The sequence below is a fragment of the Notothenia coriiceps genome, unplaced genomic scaffold (genome assembly GCF_000735185.1).
Source record: "Notothenia coriiceps isolate Sejong01 unplaced genomic scaffold, NC01 NC01_scaffold00037939, whole genome shotgun sequence".
In the NCBI taxonomy this organism is placed as follows: Eukaryota; Metazoa; Chordata; class Actinopteri; order Perciformes; family Nototheniidae; genus Notothenia; species Notothenia coriiceps.
Genome location: NW_011370640.1, coordinates 200,425 through 218,814, shown reverse-complemented (window position 1 = coordinate 218,814; position 18,390 = coordinate 200,425). Strand labels below are relative to the sequence as shown.

The 18,390-nt window shown below is 41.7% G+C and overlaps 2 protein-coding genes across 2 annotated transcripts in view; both read right to left on the bottom strand.

The window, feature by feature from the left end:
* LOC104967911 (gephyrin-like) overlaps positions 1-10,533 on the bottom strand; it is a 72,837-nt gene extending 62,304 nt beyond the window's left edge. The window contains exon 1 of the mRNA XM_010797450.1: positions 10,439-10,533. Coding sequence (XP_010795752.1) covers positions 10,439-10,533 — 95 coding nt within the window. The remainder of the gene's footprint in view (positions 1-10,438) is intronic.
* Positions 10,534-16,271: 5,738 nt separating this feature from the next.
* LOC104967893 (protein phosphatase 1F-like) lies at positions 16,272-16,774 on the bottom strand. Its single transcript, XM_010797427.1, has 2 exons — positions 16,568-16,774; positions 16,272-16,470 (listed from the first exon to the last, which is right to left on the bottom strand). The coding sequence occupies exons 1-2, from the start codon at positions 16,619-16,621 to the stop codon at positions 16,276-16,278; spliced, it is 249 nt and encodes an 82-aa protein (XP_010795729.1). The 5' UTR covers positions 16,622-16,774; the 3' UTR covers positions 16,272-16,275.
* Between the last annotated feature and the right edge of the window lie 1,616 nt (positions 16,775-18,390).

Here is an 18,390-nt window from a genome sequence, read left to right as displayed (position 1 = left end):
GAATAAAGTATTATTTTATTTTTAAAAAACGTTTTCAGATTTTACATCACATAAACACCAAATCCCAGCATGCATTGCAGCTAAACCATGCAATCATCGAGCTGAGGATCTTGCCTACGTCTGTTTCCAGATTTTTTCTTTTTTATTATGGGACACGGTTTGGTCCGGATTGATTTGCAGTTCAGTCCGGAGTTTGAGAAGCCCTGCTTTAGAGGACAATAAGGAGCCACTCCCCTCTGAGAGATATGAAGAACACGCTGAAGGCTCTTTGAGCATGTTTTCTCTCACTGATTATACTGTTATGTTACATGTTTGTTGTTTGTGTTTCATGTATTGTGTCTGGATACTTGTCTGTTGATGTTGGACATGGAGCTGCTGTGACGCAAGTCAAATTTCAGACTTGATCTTACAAATAAAGTAATATCGTATATCGTATNACTGTTATCCCAATTGGAATCCACACTATTATTATAAAGAGAATGTTCGAGCACCGGAGATACAGTGTTGATACTACAGGAGAACGTAAAAATCTTGCTCACTCTAGATGACATATGTGAGAGACAAATAGATTGGCGGTTGGTTGGTTGTATTAGAGGTGGTAGCGTGCTCTCTCTGCTAGGTGTTCTTCTGAGAGGACGTAGCTCACGGTTTCTTTCTAGACCTATCAGTTCTATTTTGCGGCAGCTTCACCCTGCCCCATCTCTGTTTGTCTTAGAAGATCCTATCGTCAGCAAGACCCAGCGTCGCATACCACGGAGTAGCGCAGGTACATCCGGAGAGATGCTATGATTGATAAAGGCAGTGTGTACATAGCACATGACCCGGGGCGACAGCTAGTATGTGACAATACTGCCCACGTGAGAGATATCGAATTCTGGATCAGTGGGACTGTTCCAGACAAGCGGAAAAGTCACAACTGACCGGACATAAACGTCAACGTTCTCTCATTTATTTCTTGCCTTAAAAAAACACAGTCTTTCAGAATTTTACCATCAATAAACACCAAATCCCAGCATCCGCATTGCACGCTAAACCGCCCAATCTCGCGACTGCGCTCGCACGAGCGTGCCGTTCACCGAGCTTGCTCAGCGAGCGCGCTGAGAGGAAGATCCTTGCCCTACGCTGTTTTAAGAGTAATCATTCCACATCCCCCACGCATCAAGATTAACCATCGCGACTATAATACATTAATGAGCCTTTGTGCGTTTCTTGCTAAAGAGGTGTCGCCCACGCCGGTCAACAAAGAAAATCTTCGGCTTATCATCCGAGTGTGACTATTAAAACATAAATCATTACGTCGGGGTACCGAGGCGACACACCCAGCGGACACATCCGCGCATTTGCCGCGGTTATCTCTCCACTGGTTAACATGGGTTAACGAGGGAGCTCTCTGCTGGAGGCTGCCTGGGCTTATGCCTCCTGACTGCTGTCGTTTATTATCGCCGGGACGCGACCGAAATCGCTGACATCTACAACGTCTCTCAGCACTGCGTACTCTGGCTTCCGACATGTTACAAACCCGGGAAACCCTGACTCCAGTGCGGTGTGGCGGGTCCTCCGCCTGTGCCTTGCCGTCTCTCCACGGGTTTGTACGCCTCTCCTTCCGGTACACTGTAATGCTTCTACTGTGACCAGCTCGCTCTTGGATAAAAGTTCAATCTAATGCACTGTAATGTAATAAAAATAGACACTTAATTTAAAGCCAGCACCTGGTTTTTGTTGTGTCTACATGATAAACCGTCCGAGCATATTTATAGCTAATTAGCCTTAAACTGCAGAAGTCAACTATAAGATACAAAATCATCCAATGGTAGCCAAATCATTGGAAGCAAAATCGCTTTCTATTTAAACACTTTTGGGGCATTTCGCCCAAGTTGGCTTGCAGACCATGGGTTCTGTCTTTGTTTTTATTAGCAATGAAATCTTCAAATACACAGGGACCTCGAACACTCAATCTTTTGATCGCGAAAAGATTGCTTGAGTTGTCATTAGGTACCATTGTGGTACAGAATTGCTAATCGTTCTTTACCCATTGGGTATCTGTTTGAAACGTGAAATTAAAATGTCACTTATTCGCTTTTGACGAGAAAAGTGCATATTTATATATTCGAAATAACAAGAGTGAACCCTTTTTCGATCGGTGACTCAGGTGTTATCGAAGTAAATTACTTCACCATTTGAAGATACAGCGTGCACTTACAGACACATTGCATTTAATACATTACAATAGGAGGTGCCAGTGATACTAACCGCTTTTCTCGTTTAAAAAGTGATTTAAAGGCTAAGTTTGAAGAAAATGTCACTTGTACTTCAAGCAGCATCTGTTAATTTTTATCGGCTGTAATGACAACCAGTGGCTATGCCATGCTTGCATTAATGCCTTGATCCTGCAAACCAGCGACCTTTTTCTAAAACGTTTGAAGCTGACATAATGTAAAGGGACCCTGGTTATAACCCTTAAACCTGTTTTAGGCCGCGCCCAAGTCCGTGTTTTTCAGGTTTTCAGGCTCGAAAATGGACATTCCCAGAGACAAATTGACCATATCTTCCCCTTTCATAAAAGGGTTAGAATTAATAATCTTTTTTCTCAAAGTAATGATAAACCTGTGAGTTTGGATGTAGAAAAGTCAGAATCAATATAGATGTTTTTTTATTTTAAAGAAATTCAGATTGAAAACATGTAAAAAGACTGTAAATTATAGTGTCCGTCCAAAAAACATTTTTGTACATTTAGTGAAAACTAACCTTGGATGATGGGTTAGTAGACTAAAAGCATTAGGAATCCAAAGTACAACAGATAATAAGTACCTTGTATCAAGATTGATGCAAAACAAGTGATATTGGACCTTTTTAGACAGATTTAGCAAAAAAACCCTCTTCTGGGGCCATTTGGGTGGATTCTCCATATCTCTGGCCCCCCTTGCTCGATTTTGACATGTGACATCTCTTCCTGACCGTTAGAGCCAATAGAATCGAAGGGAAATCGTCCCATAGACCCTCATGTAAAAAAAATGCAAGCCTTTACAGAGCGTAGGAATATCCCTACTCTGATATCTGGAAACGAAAAAGCAGTTTCATTGCTTATGGATTATCAGAACATTTCAAAGGGGACACAGACACATTGGATTAACCTATGGATTAAGTACACCATAGTTTTTTTAATCGTTTTAATGCCATTGAAGACCAGTTTTGACCAGACAAAGACCAAGGTAAGCCATGTTAGCGTTTTTGGCTACCTAGCGCCACATGTTTTGATGTAGGTTTTTGTTATTTTCTCTGCAAATTTGTAATCTTTGAGTGTTGAGATGGGTACCAATAGATTATGTGTCTCCTTACGATCATAAATGATGTGTTGGATGTGCAGCTAGGATAAGTAATAAGGGTGCTAGGAGTGATTTTCGGTGCATTAATAGGTTAGCATTTTTCGATCGGGGCTAATTCAGAGGGTCAGTGTTAGCATTTTGAGTTTTAAAAAAAAATAAAATGAAAAAGATCAGTTAAATTAGTTTTTTTCCGTTATATGGATATAAAATATTCATAATTTATTAAATATTAAGGTTCCTTAGACGTTGTTTCCTGCAAATGACGCGATTTCGGCCCCGTGGGGCTTAAGAGGTGGTCTTAAATGTGCCGTTGATGAGGTCTGAGGCTATAAAACAAGGCTAAAAATGGATGTGTCTCGCAACATTAAAGCACTTAAATCCATACGCACAGTATCAACACATAGACCCGTGCCTTGGAGACAGAGAGGAGGAGACAGATCCAGTTAAGAAAGCAATTACAAACTCCAATTGAATTAGCCTCCAGACCCTTCACTAGATTTCTTAATGCTCTAATTGAGATCAGCCAATCTAGCTGCAAATCTGTCTGCAAGTGGTTCCAGGCTGCAGGGGCAGAGAACATGGCTCTCTCCACTGAGAGCCTTAGGGACCAACAGTAAGAGGGTGTCATTTGAGCACAAACAATAGTTATTTGGTGATATATACCCAAAAAGATAAGAGGGAAGCAGACCAAGGAAGGACCTATAAATAAATATGTCTGCGCAAGACCCATGAAGGCCACTAAAGACACCTGTATAAGTATAAACTCATACATAAAGGTTGCTTAATCCATGATAGACAGATATAAAAAGGATGGTCCAAAGCAGGGGCGGACTGCCCATTGGGAATACCGGGAGTTTTCCCGGTGGGCCGGTGCTGTGCGTGGGCCGGAGGGCCAAAAAATAAAAACTTTTTTTTTTGTTTGTTTTGCCTAAATCCTACTGGCCCACATTTGTAAGTGTTCCGGCCACTCCCTTTTTTGTTTTGTTTTGCTTACCTAAATCCTACCGGCCCACATTTGTAAGTGTTCCGGCCACTCCCTGGGGTGTGGCCCACATCCCACTGGGCTGGGCCGTTTTGATCGGCTACCTATGTTCTATCTATCAGATAGTTTCACTTTCACACATCGGGCCCGTAGCAGCTGTCACTGTGCAGTGAACGATCAGGAGTGAGTGACTGAGAGACCTAGCTGGCAGTTGCTTACAGATGGATAAACAAGCTCCAAAGCGTAAAGGCGTTTTTGTATAGTTTGTGTATACAGTATACAGTATTGTAGCGAGCCCTGGGTTCAGAGGGAGGGGCTTGCATAGGAGGGGTTGGCAGGGAAACTGGGTTCAGGGGGGCTCTACCCATAGGATAGAAAAGGGGGAAGGGATGTCTGACTCAGAGGTCGCACGGCTGTGGAGAAGAACGTGTTGCCCACATTCTGTTACTGAGTTGAGGCTAGTTAGCTAGCAGGTTTATTGTTTTGGGTGCAGTCACTTTTGTCTCCGGGGGGGCACACTTTAATACTTTTGAATGCATGTAACATATGTAACATATGTAACATTAAGCTGTCTGTGGCTCTTTTCTACAGAGCCCCGAAAGCAGAGGTGTCAAACTAAATTTCATCACGGGCCACATTCGCATTATTGTTGCACTCAAAGGGTCGGTTGTAACTTTAAGACTATATAAACATTTAGAAAATTTAGAAAAAAATGTAACATTTTGAAAAAAAGTAACATTTTGAAAATAAAGTCAATTCTGAGAAAAGGGCACATTCTGAGAGAAAAAGGCATATTTAGAAGAAAAAAAGTCAAATCTGAGAAAAAAGTGAAATTTGTGATGCATTGTGCTCCCTGCATGGGCAACGTGCTTCTGTAACCGTATAACAAACATATGTCTATTACATAAGCTCAAAAACCGTGCAGCCCTACTTTACATATATTGTAATTCAGCTTACTAAAAAAACAAACTTGAAGCTTTGTAGCCCATGGAGAATTTCACTATTTACCCAGAGAAAAACCTTCTTATACTCTTTGTTCTGACTTATTAAGACAACTATTCCACAATTTACATCATCAGCTTCCTTGATCCTGGACTCCAACCCACATACGTAACCCCACTGAAAAGCCAAAGTAGGAACATGAATGCCTAAAACAACAGTGTGTAGCTCCGTGTTGTGTAGCTGTCTCTGGTTATTATGTACAAGCAGATCCATTGCCAAGCGCTTAATTATGAGTGCCAAAAGTTAGACCAAATTCTCTCAACAAATAGGAGAATAATATTTCACCTCATCAATATTCAGTCCAATGAATGAATGTTTAATGTTTAAAATGTGCTTTATATTTCTCATATTGCGTGTGTTACAGCACCTCTTTTTACCCTCTGATTGTAACTGGAGCCCAGTACGTCGTAAAGAAAGAAGCTTCGGGGAACTTTGGGATTTTAGACTTTGCCGACCATTTGTATGCAAAAAAAAACTTAAAAGCACACTACATGAAAGCAAAAAAGAAAGTTTGATGTGATGATCTATAGATTTATTACTACATTGTTGCATTTTCTCTGAGTACCAAACGTTTACATTAATTTCCATTGTGGTCTTCATTAGAATGGAGTAATACATTTCTGTTCAAAAAGAGGCCCTGAAATGTATGTACTGTAATTCAAGCTTGAAAAGATCACCACTCAGCACACAAATTCATATTCATACTGACATTAAATATTTATCACGTTCAAGGTTGGAAAAGTATTTGGAGACTAATGCATCAAAATCTACAAACTTGCAGCCTTTTTTATTTCCTCCTGACATTTGCAATAAAAATACTCCCGTCTTGGCATTTGGAAATGTGAATCTTAACTCCCCTCTTGGATCTACAGCGGGAGAATCGCTCAGCAAATTCCTTTCTATCCTCTCTTGGCTAAGGCAGCCTGACTCTGAGCGTCTGAGCTCCCGAAGCAGCCAACACAGCATGCACGCCCAGTTCACTGCTGACACTTCTGGAAACAACATTCACTGCTTCTGCCTGAGAAGACTAGAAAAGTTTAATGAGTAACAAACTCAATTTAAATGAAATTTCCCTGGTTGGCTTTAGCAAAAATATTAGTAGCATGACAAGTTTTTTTATCATTAGCCACCATTACATTCAAATTGATTACCACGAAAAAAAGCTATAGATCAGGGGTGTCCAAACTACGGTCCAGGGGCCAAATGCGGCCTGCGGACCATTTTGAATCGGCCCCCACTCAGCAAATTCAAAAAGTATAATGACTTAAGTATAATAAACTTCTGCTTGTCTCATATTGTACTTAAATATAAGTACAATAACATTGTAAATATATATGTTAAAATATATTACACAGTATTCATGAGTTAATAAGCCCAATTTTCAAATAAATTCAGTCAATTCAAGTTGAAAACATGTTCTAACAAATCTAAGTTGATAAGAAAAAAGCCCAATAAGAAACAACCTTGAAATCTACCCTTCACATTTCCTCTCATTATAAGCTGTATGTATATCTGAAGCTTCTGTTTTAAGGAGTGAGCTGCCAACACAATAAAGTAAACCATCTGGAGAGCTGTGAGTTGTTTTTTTCTTAAAGCATTTTCCAGTATCAAGAATAATGTACCTACATTGGATTGACTTTTCCAATTTATAACAGAACTTATGAGGCAACATACCTCTAGTGAGTGGCCCAGCCCTTCGTATATTTTTCTGCATGTGGCCCTCTGTGAAAAAAGTTTGACAACCCTGCTATAGATGAACTAAAGTTAGATAGAACTCCAATCATAGAAGCCATATGTTTACTTTTGATCTTANTTATGAGATATTCTTCTTCCGCATTTATTGCGAGTCCAACCAGCTCTGGAGCATTATCGCCGAGATGACATCCACTTACGCGACAATGCGATTTGGGATTTAGTCTTTCTATGCCACATTTTTCATAGTCTTATCAAACAGTACACAAATGCGACTTTTTTTACATGGAAATATTGTTTAGATTGACAAACATCTATGTGTCATTCGTGGCAAATTCAAACGGGATGAAAAGGATAATTTTTATTGACTTCAATGTATAATTTCGCTCGGGTCATGGGGGGGGCAGGGGAGGGCTTGTCATAGGCTGTGTGTACTTGTGTGACCGCCTAGTGGTAAAGCACGTATTGATTGTTTAAAGTGTTATGTAGCAAAAATATTAAGACGTACATATTCATAGGGGGGATTAGAAGGTCAATGATAGAAATATAGAATATAAACAAGAGACATTGTGGTCTATAAACAGTTTAGTCCAGGCGAAAAGTTATGGGTGAAAACGAACTATTTATTTAAACCAGGGGTGGGAAATTTGGTACGGCCTCGGAGGTAATTTATAAACAAGCAAAAAAGATTTTTTAAAAAAAGAATGTTTAGTTTTGGGGCGAGTGCGTTTTTTGGAAGGTCAGGGTCCTTGAACACAACAGAAGCCTAAACTGTCTCCTTATACAGCTAGAGTATTTATAATGGACGTAGTGTCAAATAGGTGAAGTCTGCGAGAAGCCCTTAGTAGGCGGTCGGCACTAAACGGCTCGACAGTGACGTCAGGTTCAATCCAGCCTTCTCCCAGCCTGCTCCAAATAAGGGGCAGAAAGAGGCAAGCGGGGGACCTGCTGCCTCCGAACTGGAAGTAAACAGAGCTAACTCAGGCTGATGAACCTAAGCAACATGAAATGCGCACTCCTAATCGCTACGGCATCAACCACAGTAGTTCCCCTATACTCAGGGTCAAGCCACGGCCTCGGGCCGCATGCGGCTTTAGCCCTCTGCACTGGCTCCCTTGAGCTTATACGAGCATAGGCCCTTAGACAAAAAATAAGAAGGAAATAAAATAAAAGTTATTGTAGGAACTATTTATATTGTTGCCATGGTGGAAAAGTTTCGTATCTTGTATTTTGGAGGTGATACTGTACACATAAATAAAACAAAACGGCTTAAATAGGTCAACCTAAAAATATGCGTCACATCCTGCTACGGTCCCGCGCCAGCGCCTTTTTCCTGCGGGTGAATACCTGACCCCCCGGCTCCGATGAGCGAACTAATGGATAAAATCAAAAGAACAAGTACCGGAGGAACACAGGATTAATTCCCTGTCGCGGACAGAGTTATATGCTTTCACAGCAAACGATGCTGGTTTACCGGTATGTTTGATATGTAGAGAGAAGTTGTCAAACGGTGCTGCGCAGCCTTACGTATCTGAGGAACAACAAGGGAGAGGAAACAGCTGACGATCTTCAGTCATAATTCAATGGGGTATGTAAATTATTTCAGAAAACACTTTTTTGTTAATATCCATGGAATGCTCTTAAACATCCTCGATAATAATGAATATATATTAAACTGCCTTTGACAATAAATAGCATACAAACAATGTATCTCCTGGAAGCCGTAGCGCTGTAAAAAGCACGACCAAGTCATTTTAGCCGGCCCGGCTAAAATAACTGGATGGCTACCTGCCTGTCCAGCCTTCCATCTGTTGCAACAAACTTAATTCCGTGGCCTCATGATGATGACGCGTTTCGTGGTTGTGTTGGAGGGAGGGAACTCTGTGAGAAAGTCTGAAGGAGAGGGATATATTTTTTACCGGTTGTGTATTTTCAAAATTCTAGCGCACTCGAGCTGTTTCTCCATTCTTACCTAACTCTACCTTTAACTCTTTTTAGGGGTGCAAGCTATAATGTTTATTTATTTCAAAGTGGGCCCATTTTAATAATATTTTTGTTTTCCCTTCGAATTGTAGAGGACTCCCCAAATGCTGTGTTTAATTTATTTTAAAGTAGGCCCTGTGTATGATATTTTTAATTCCTCCTTATCAGAATAAAGGAATACCTTTATTAGTCCCACAGAGGGGGAAATTGGCAGCGTTTACAGCCAGGAAAGAGCCACAGACAGCTTAGTCGTTGCATATGCTGAAATGGCGTTTAAAAAAGCTACTAAGTTATAATATAATAACATAAACAATATGCTAAAAAAGTACTAAGTTATAATATATTAAACAAACAATATGCTAAAAAATAAATAAAAGGTTACATAATTTTCAAAAATACAGATCAAAAACAAATCAAATCAATCAAAAATCCTGTAGCAGTCCTTATAGGAGTTACTTTGTTTCTTATTAGAAGGTGTTAACCAGTTTTAATATAACGTAATAAATAGCCTAAGAATGCAAAAAACTGTAGTTTTTTGTCTGATATAAAACAAAAATAAATGCAAACTTTAATAGCTATCAAGCTATGAAAAATGTTTTGCCGGCTCCAGAACAAAAAAAGTTTTTGGGAAAAAGGAGCAAAATGGCTCCTTTGCGCGTCAAAAGGTAGCAGACCCTGCCCTATATAGAACGTTAGCATTCATAATCAAATGAGACAATCTGCAAGAAGAATTAGCTATATTTTTTGTATTTTTAATGCTTGTCATTGGACACGGTTAAGAAAAGAAGTACCCGATACATAGGGCAGAACAATTGTGAGCGATGTTTCAGCCTTAATAAGCCTTGTTCAACAATAATTTAATTTAGCTAATACTCAGCAGGCGAACCGAAGTCTGTGTTTCGCTGCATTCTTGAATCTCCAGTTATATACGACGTGACTCCCATTCCGCCTGGACGCTGAACGGAAGCCGCAGTGGGCTAGCTCCGGACGCGCCGCTGGAGCTAGCCCCTGCGGCTCCGTTAGCTCCGGCGGCCACCACTGGGATATTGGGTCCCCTATTAACATTTGCTCCGTTGTAGCATTATGGGCTCTAAGAGGCATTAGAACTATAAAAGTCTTCCCAAGGCTGAATCATAAACTGAAATTATATTATGTATAAAGGGAAGGCATGTACATGTCCATCAAAGTGACCACGCCCTAATTATCAAAAACTTTAAGACCGCTAATGTATCAGAATAAATGGGTCGTGTTAAAAAACATTCACTCACAGATTCCATAAAATCATGAAGGGTGGAATTCTAACTATATCGATAATAATATTTATTGCATCCCATGGGTAAGAAACATGTTTTTTTCTGCTGTAATGTGTTGGGCATTTTAACATGGGGGTCTTGGAAATTGCTCTTCTGCAGTCAGTCCCCTAGCGGACCCATGTATGAACTGCAGTGTGTTGCACCTTCCGTATTTGGCGCCCGGCTGTTCCCGCAGAGTTTGCCCGCTTGATATACAGTCGTAGGCAGGGGTGGCCAACCCGCGGCTCTCGAGCCGCATGCGGCTCTTTGCCTAGGTTTCATTGCGGCTCTTCAGTTTCATATCGAAATTTTATATTGTGAGTTTGGAGGGGAGAGACACTTACTCCTGGACTAGTGTGTGCACGGTGTACCGGATACTTGAAGGTATACCCGCCGATACCCTGCCGTTAAAGAACGTTTACGAGTTCCTCATTTCATTGGTATCGGATACTTTAAGAATGACGGAGGGAAGTATATCCCGGTGAGAAAGCGCCGTTTAATAGAGGCCGTGTGTGTTTCAGCAACTCTGCTTCCAAATCCCTTCACTGCACGCCGTGGCCTGCAGTCCCTCCCCTCTCAGCACGCTCTAAGGTCCCTCCCCTCTCTCGTGCACGGCACCTAGCTGCCAGAGCATGTGGAGGAAAAGAGAAGCATTGGCTGCAAGTGGGAGCTGCAACTGCCGCTGGGCCTCGCCTTGGTGGACAAAAAGACGCCCAGAAGCGAATGATTGATGCATTTTAGCGCTATATCTTCTGACAGTCGAGGGGCAAGCTACCGGACACCACGAGGCTGTTGTAAAGGAAATGGTATTAATTCTATTTAATGAATTCTTGTAATTTATTTTATTTTATTGTTCCACCATGTTTTAAAAAGGTTGTTGTGTTATAGTTAATGGTTCTGGTGAAATAAAGCACACATATTACATTTAATCACTGTTTTCCCTTTTTTAAAGAAAAGTATCGAAAAAAGAAGTCGGAATTGCTTGACTTGGTAATCGGTATCGATAACCAAAATGGTTGGTATCGTGACAAATTACTCCTGACCACAGTTAAACCTGACTATTTAGTACGGTCGAGTTAAGGTATTGAATGCTGATAATTCTGACGTAATTTGGCCGGTCAAAGTTGTTTGGGCTCCGGGATAAAAATCGCTGCGTTAACTTTCGTTACTTTCGTCGCGTGTTACTTTCGTCCCGTGTTACTTTCGTCCCGACTCTCCCTATCTGTGTATGTTGTGGTGTCAGGTTGGTCAGTATGAGAGGATGACAAGCGCGTCTAATTTTGATGTCGGCCAAGAGCCAATCAACAATAATACCTGCGATGCAGTGAACCCATCCACCTTTGAGGGGGGGGGGATTCTAGTCGTTGATTAAACAAATATCCAGTGTTTCCCCTACCATTGTCCTGGAGGCTCCGTTGGGCCCCTCCAAGACAATGGTAGGAAAAACACTGGATAATTGTTTAATCAACGATAGAATTCCCCCGCCTCAAAGGTGATTGGTTCACGCATCGCAGGTATTATTGTGATTGGCTCTTGGGCCACATCCAAAATTAGACGCCGCTGTCATCCCTCCTCCATACTGACACCTGACACCACACATACACAGATAGGGAGAGTCGGGACGAAAGTAACACGGGACGAAAGTAACAACGGGAGAAAGAACGCAGCGTTTTTATCCGAGCCCAAACACTTTGACCGGCCCCAAATTACGTCAGAATTATCAGCATTCAATACTTAACAGACCTACTAAATATCAGGTTTTAACTGTGGTCCAGGAGTAAGCGTGTTGTCCCACGATACCAAATTTTGCGTTCGATACCGCGATACCAAGTCAGAAATTCCGATTCGTTTTTCGATAACTTTCTTAAAAAAAGGGAAACAGTGTTAAATGTAATTATTGTGCTTTATTTCACGACCAGAACGCAATAACTATAAGACACAACTTTTTTAAACAATGAGAACAATAAGTAAAATAAATTACAAGATTCATATTAAATAAAATTAATACATTTCTTATAAACAGGCCCGTGGGTCCGTAGGCTTGCCCCTCACTGGTCAGAGATTCGCATAAATGCATCACATTTCGCTTCCTGGCGCTTTTTTTGTCCAACAGCGAGAGCCCAGCGGCAGTTGCACTCCAACTTGCAGCCATGTTCTCGTTTCTCACATCTCTGGCAGCTAGTGGCGTGCCACGAGAGAGGGAGGGACTTAGAGCGTGCTTGAAGGGGAGGGACTGCAGGGCACGGCTGCAAGTGAAGGGATTGGAAGCGAGTGGCTGACAACACACGGCTCTTATTAAAACGGCGCCTTCTCACCGAATACTTCCCTCCGTCATTCTTAAAGTAATCGATACCAATGAAAATGGAGGATCGTAAACGCTTTTTAACCGGCAGGGTAATCGCGGTATACCTTCAAGTATCGGCTACACCGTGCAACACTAGTCAGGAGTAAGTTCTCTCCGCCCAAACTCACACATATAAATTCGATATGAATGAAGACCGCATGAAACTAGGCAAAGAGCCCGCATGCGGCTCGAGAGCCGCGGTTGGCCACCCCTGCCATAGACTAGTATATCAAGCGGCAAACTCTGGGGGAACAGCCGGGACGCCAATAAGGAAGTGGCAACACACTGCAGTTCATACATGGGCCGCTAGGGAACTGACTAGGCAGAAAGGAAGCAATTTCCATAGACCCCCATATTAAAATGCCAAACCATTACAGCGAGAAAAAACATGTTTCTAACCCCATGGATTGCAATAAAATATTATTATCGATTAGTTAGATTCCCACCTTCATGGATTAATGGGGGGAAATCGTGTGAGTGAATTGTTTTTTAACACGACCCTTTTATTTATATTAGGTCTTAAAGTTTTGCATAAATTAGGGCGTGGTCCACCTTTGATGGACATGTACATGCCTCACCTTTATACATACCATATACATTTTAGTTTATGATTCAGCCTGGGTAAGACTTTATAGTCTATGGCCTCTAGAGCCCATAACATGCAAACGGAGCATGTTAATAGGGGACCCAATTATCCCAGTGGTGCCGCCGAGCCTAACGGAGCCGCAGGGGCTAGCTCCAGCCGGCGCCCGGAGGCTAGCCACTGCGGCCCGTAGGTCCCAGGCGATGGAGTCCCGTCGTTATAACTGGAGATCAAGGAATGCAGCGCACCACATGTTCGCCTGCATGTAGTATTAGCTAAATAAATTATGTTGAACAAGGCTTTATTAAGCTGAACATCGCCACAATTGTTCTGCTATGTATCCGGTACTTCCTTTTCTTAACGTGTCCCAATGACAAGCACTCTAAAAATAACAAAAAATATAGCTAATTCTCTTCCGCAGATTGTGTCTCATCTTGATTATGAATGTAACGTTTATTAATAGGGCAGGGGTCTGCAAACCTTCTTTTCGACCAAAAAGAGCCATTTTGCTCTTTTTCCAAAACAATTCCTTTTTGTCCTGTAGCCGCAAAAACATACTTTCATAGCTTACATAGCTAATAAAGTTGCCATTTATCGTGTTATATCAGACAAAAACTACAGTTTTTTGCCATTATTAGGCTATTTATTACATTATATAAACCTGTTAAACCTCTAATAAGAAACAAATAACTCCTATAAGGAACTGCTACAGGATTTGATTTGTAGATTTGATTTGGGTTTGATCTGTATTTTTGAAAATTATGTAACTTTTTTATTTTAAGCATATTGTTTATTATATTATAACTTAGTACTTTTTTAGCATATTGTTTATTGTTTATTATATTATAACTTAGTACTTTTTAACGCATTTCAGATATGCAACACTAAGCTGTCTGTGGCTCTTTCCTGCTGTAACGCTGCAAATTTCCCCTCTGTGGGACTAATAAAGGGATTCTGATTCTGATAAGGAGAATTAAAAATAATACACAGGCCTACTTTAAAATAAATTAAACACAGCACTTGGGGAGTCCTCTGCACATTTGAAGGAAAAAAAAATATTATTAAAATTGGCCCACTTTGAAATAAATAAAACATATAGCTGCACCCTAAAAAGAGTTAAAGGTAGAGTAGGTAAGAATGGAGAAACCAGCTCGAGTGCGCGAGAGTTTGAAAATACACAACCGGAAAAAATATGCCTCTTCCTTCAGACTTTCTCACAGAGCCCCTCCTCCAACACACAGGAACGCGCACATGACCAATGAGGCCACGAGATAAATTTGTGCACAGATGGAAGGCTGACAGGCAGGTAGGCCATCCAGTTACTTTAGCCGGGCCGGCTAAAATGATTGGTCGTGCTTTTTACAGCGCTACGGCTTCCAGAGATTACATTTTTGTATGTATTTATTGTCAAAGCATTTAATATATTCATTGCTATCGGGACGTTAAGAGCATTCCATGGAATATAACAAAAAGTGTTTTCTGAAATAAATGACATACCCCATTGAATTATGACTGAAGATCGTCAGCTGTCTTCCTCTCCGTGTTGTTCCTCGATACGTAAAGGCTGCAGCACCTTTGACAACTTCTCTCTAGATATCAAACATACCGGTAAACCAGCATCGTTTGCTGTGAAAGCATATAACTCTGTCCACACAGAATTAAATCCTGTGTTCCTCCGGTACTTTTCTTTGATTTATCCATAGTTCGCTCATCGAGCCCAGGGGTCAGGTGAGCGCCTCCAAGAAAAGGCGCTCGCGCGGGACCGTAGCAGGATGTGACGCATATTTTAGTTGACCTAATTAAAACCGTTTTGTTTTTTATTTATGTGTCACAGTATCACCTCTAAATACAAGATACGAAACATTTTCAACCATGCAACAAAATATAAATAGTCCTACAAATACTTTTATTTTATTTCCTTCTTATTTTTGTCTAAGCTCAAGGGAGCCAGAGCAGAGAGTTTAAAGGGCCGCATGCGGCCCGTGGGCCGCGGGTTGCCAACCCCTGGCCTAGTCCAATCACGTCAGGCTCACCAGTGTAGAGCCGATGAAAGGGAGTCAGAGGCGGTGTGTTCAGTATGGAACTCCACACTTTATTATCCATTAGTATAAAGACAAGGGACGTACATCTGCTCGCTACTCATGTCAAGCTAGACTAACAACAACACCGGTGCACTCACTAACTCGTCCGTGGTGCAACACATACTATACGACCATGTATACGACTCAGTGAATTATGTCCCGTAACTGTCACCACAGCACTCAGTATACAGGACTGTCTCAGAAAATTAGAATATTGTGATAAAGTTCTTTATTTTCTGTAATGCAATTAAAAAAACAAAAATGTCATACATTCTGGATTCATTACAAATCAACTGAAATATTGCAAGCCTTNAAGACTGTGAGGGACTCAGAGTCACGGAGATCTTGGGGGAGGGAATTCCAGAGCCTAGGAGCTGCCACTGAGAAGGCTCTGTCCCCAAAGCTGCAGAGTGTGGACACTCTGCAGCTTTGGGGACAGAGCCTTCTCAGTGGCAGCTCCTAGGCTCTGGAATTCCCTCCCCCAAGATCTCCGTGACTCTGAGTCCCTCACAGTCTTTCAGTCCCGTCTCAAAACACATCTTTTCAACTCTGCCTACCCATAAGCCCCCCTCCTCTCAATCAATTTCCTCTTGACTGCTTTTTTATTTATTTTACTATACTTACTTGTTTGCCTGTCCTTGTTTGTCTACCCTCCCTCATATTGTAAAGCGTCTTTGAGTTGTGAAAAGCGCTATATAAATAAAATGCGTTATTATTATTATTATTATTATACGATTCAAGAACTTTGCAATGGATCCTTTATATCAATTGCATCGATTTATAGCATTTCTCTTAAATGAGTTATTCTAGTAATTGGTTACTATTGGGGATAAGAACACACTTTGTTCCCTCCCAAAAGGGATATTAGGGGTGTAACAGCAGCTAAAACAGGAATAAATATAGGTAAATAAAATAATAACAGGGATACCCAACTGATAAGAATAAAAGCAATAAAAAATAGGAGTTGTAAGCGAAGGTCACCTGTGGCGCACTTCATACCTCTCTCTTGGCTTTGCCCCTGAACATGTGGTCTGTGTGTGTGAAGGCTTGTTTCAGGGCAGTGACGGGGTCCCTCTGCAGGGTCTCCTGTCTACTCAGGGCCACATGGAGGTGCGTGGCAGCGTAGGTGGCAGCGTCCACCCCTCCATGGCCGTCAAACACAGCGTAGTAGGCACACTGCTCCCTGTCCTGGACACGGAACAGTGTGAACAATAGCATTTATAGCATACAGCTTTTTTTAAACAAACCCATGAAGAATATATTATTATTTTTTTGTATCTTGTACCTTGAAACCAAACAGCTGGTTGAACTCAGCCAGTGCCAGGTGTTTGTCCTCCATCTTCCTCCTTGTGTTCTTAATGGCATGGACAGAGCAGCGGAGGAAGCGGCGAGGGGGGGAGAGGGGCTCAGGGAGGTTTTGATGCCAGGCCAGTGCCACATTTATAAGCTTGTTGAGGAAAAGACGTTGGACTGCCTCCGACTGAAGCACTGAAGGGAAGACACAAATAAAATAAATCAATTAATCAGTCTTTAATACTTTTTCTCCATTGGAAATACAATACAATACATGACTAATGAATGTGTTTGGTTTTACATCATTAGTTTCTAGGAGCAGAGGACAGCCGTTTCCAGCTCCTAAAAAGCAGCCTGTCAGCGCCGACAGCAGAAAGACAGACAGTGACTAGCTAGCACTCAGTCTTAAGGAGCCAGAGTCTCTCCTCCAGAGCTGCTGGAGACCAAACCAGAACCAGAAGCAAGAACTCTATTTCTACAGTATTGCAATTAGCATAGGGTACATCAGGGTTATTCAATTAGAATGAGTATCGGGGGAGGATCAATTATGAAGTTAATATGACATGTCTCAGTGTGGTATTGAACACTTTTTTGCTGAGGAACTTGAATAAAAACGATTGTTTGAAGGAGGTGGTTTTCGCAACAACATAAATTAGACAGTTGAGAAAGAATTGACCATTTTAACTTCCTAATAAAAGAACAGCATGCAAACAATAATAAAGAAAAGTAGGATTGGGATTTATTACCATGGTATCAAGTTGGCAACAAGAATCGAGTGAAGAAATTCACTGGAGTTTTTGGGGGTATTGGGTAGGGCTATGCTAATACATCAGCTGCTGTTAGCCCTATTTAAAACCATCGGCTACAATTTCCACCCTGGTAGCGAGTGTTTTCAGGATCAATACATTAAATTAAACTATCAGAGTGTTCTCAACTCCTGATCAGTTCACTGGGAGAAGTTCTGCTGCTGATTCAGACTGTGTGGCAGCAGACCAGCCGTCAGAGCAAAATCCACACGGCCCCAGGGAGGGGTCTGTCTGAACATCTGACCTTGTGCATCAGATGTAAGTACTGTTTGAGTCGGGTGTTCACACAGTGAGCATGCAAACAAATCTTTACTCTAAACCAGGGGTCGACAACAGGCGGACCGCGGTCCGGATCCGGACCCGGACGCCGACCTATACGGACCCGGAGCTATAATCAATACATTAATAGGGGATTTTTCGGCACCGCTTTGTTAACGCTGACTTGGGTGACTTGTGTAATTCGTGGAGAACCGAAGAGTTTTCGTTTTGGGGGTGGGGAGTCAGTCCGACTGACGGAAAACTTCTTACTTCAAAAAAGAAGAAGAAATCTAGACCGCAAAAATAATTAAACAAGCGAGTACCTGTTTTTCCTGGCCAAGGACAAGTTCCATGAACACAACACGAGCGTAACGTGTCTTCACATGGTATATGTCTCGTCTGAAACGAGTAACGGAGAGCACCGGAACGCCGCTCCACCCCTTCAAATATTGCAGTACCCATAAGCAGCCGTACACATGCCGCAGTGTTTGCGTGGCTGTGTCTTTAGTCCTAAGCACAGTGGCGATCTGTTGTTATTAGCATCTGGTTAGCTGGCTATGCTAACGAATTTAAAGAGCTTTTCTACAACCAGGTGGAAGAGAGCTCTCTCCTGAGAGGCTCAAATAACCTCAGCTCAGTGAGGTTAAAGGGGACCTATCATCAGGGCTGCACATAACTGGTGCGCAGATGCGCATGCGCACCTCCGCCAAAAAAAGAGCACTGGGTCATTTGAAAAAAGGCGCATTTGCGT

Coding starts and splice junctions, on each gene's coding strand:
- LOC104967893 (XM_010797427.1), bottom strand. CDS start 16,621: ATGGAGGACAAACACCTGGCACTGGCTGAGTTCAACCAGCTGTTTGGT. Junction 16,471..16,567: donor ACCAGCTGTTTGGTTTCAAG/GTACAAGATACA, acceptor TTCCGTGTCCAG/GACAGGGAGCAGTGTGCCTA.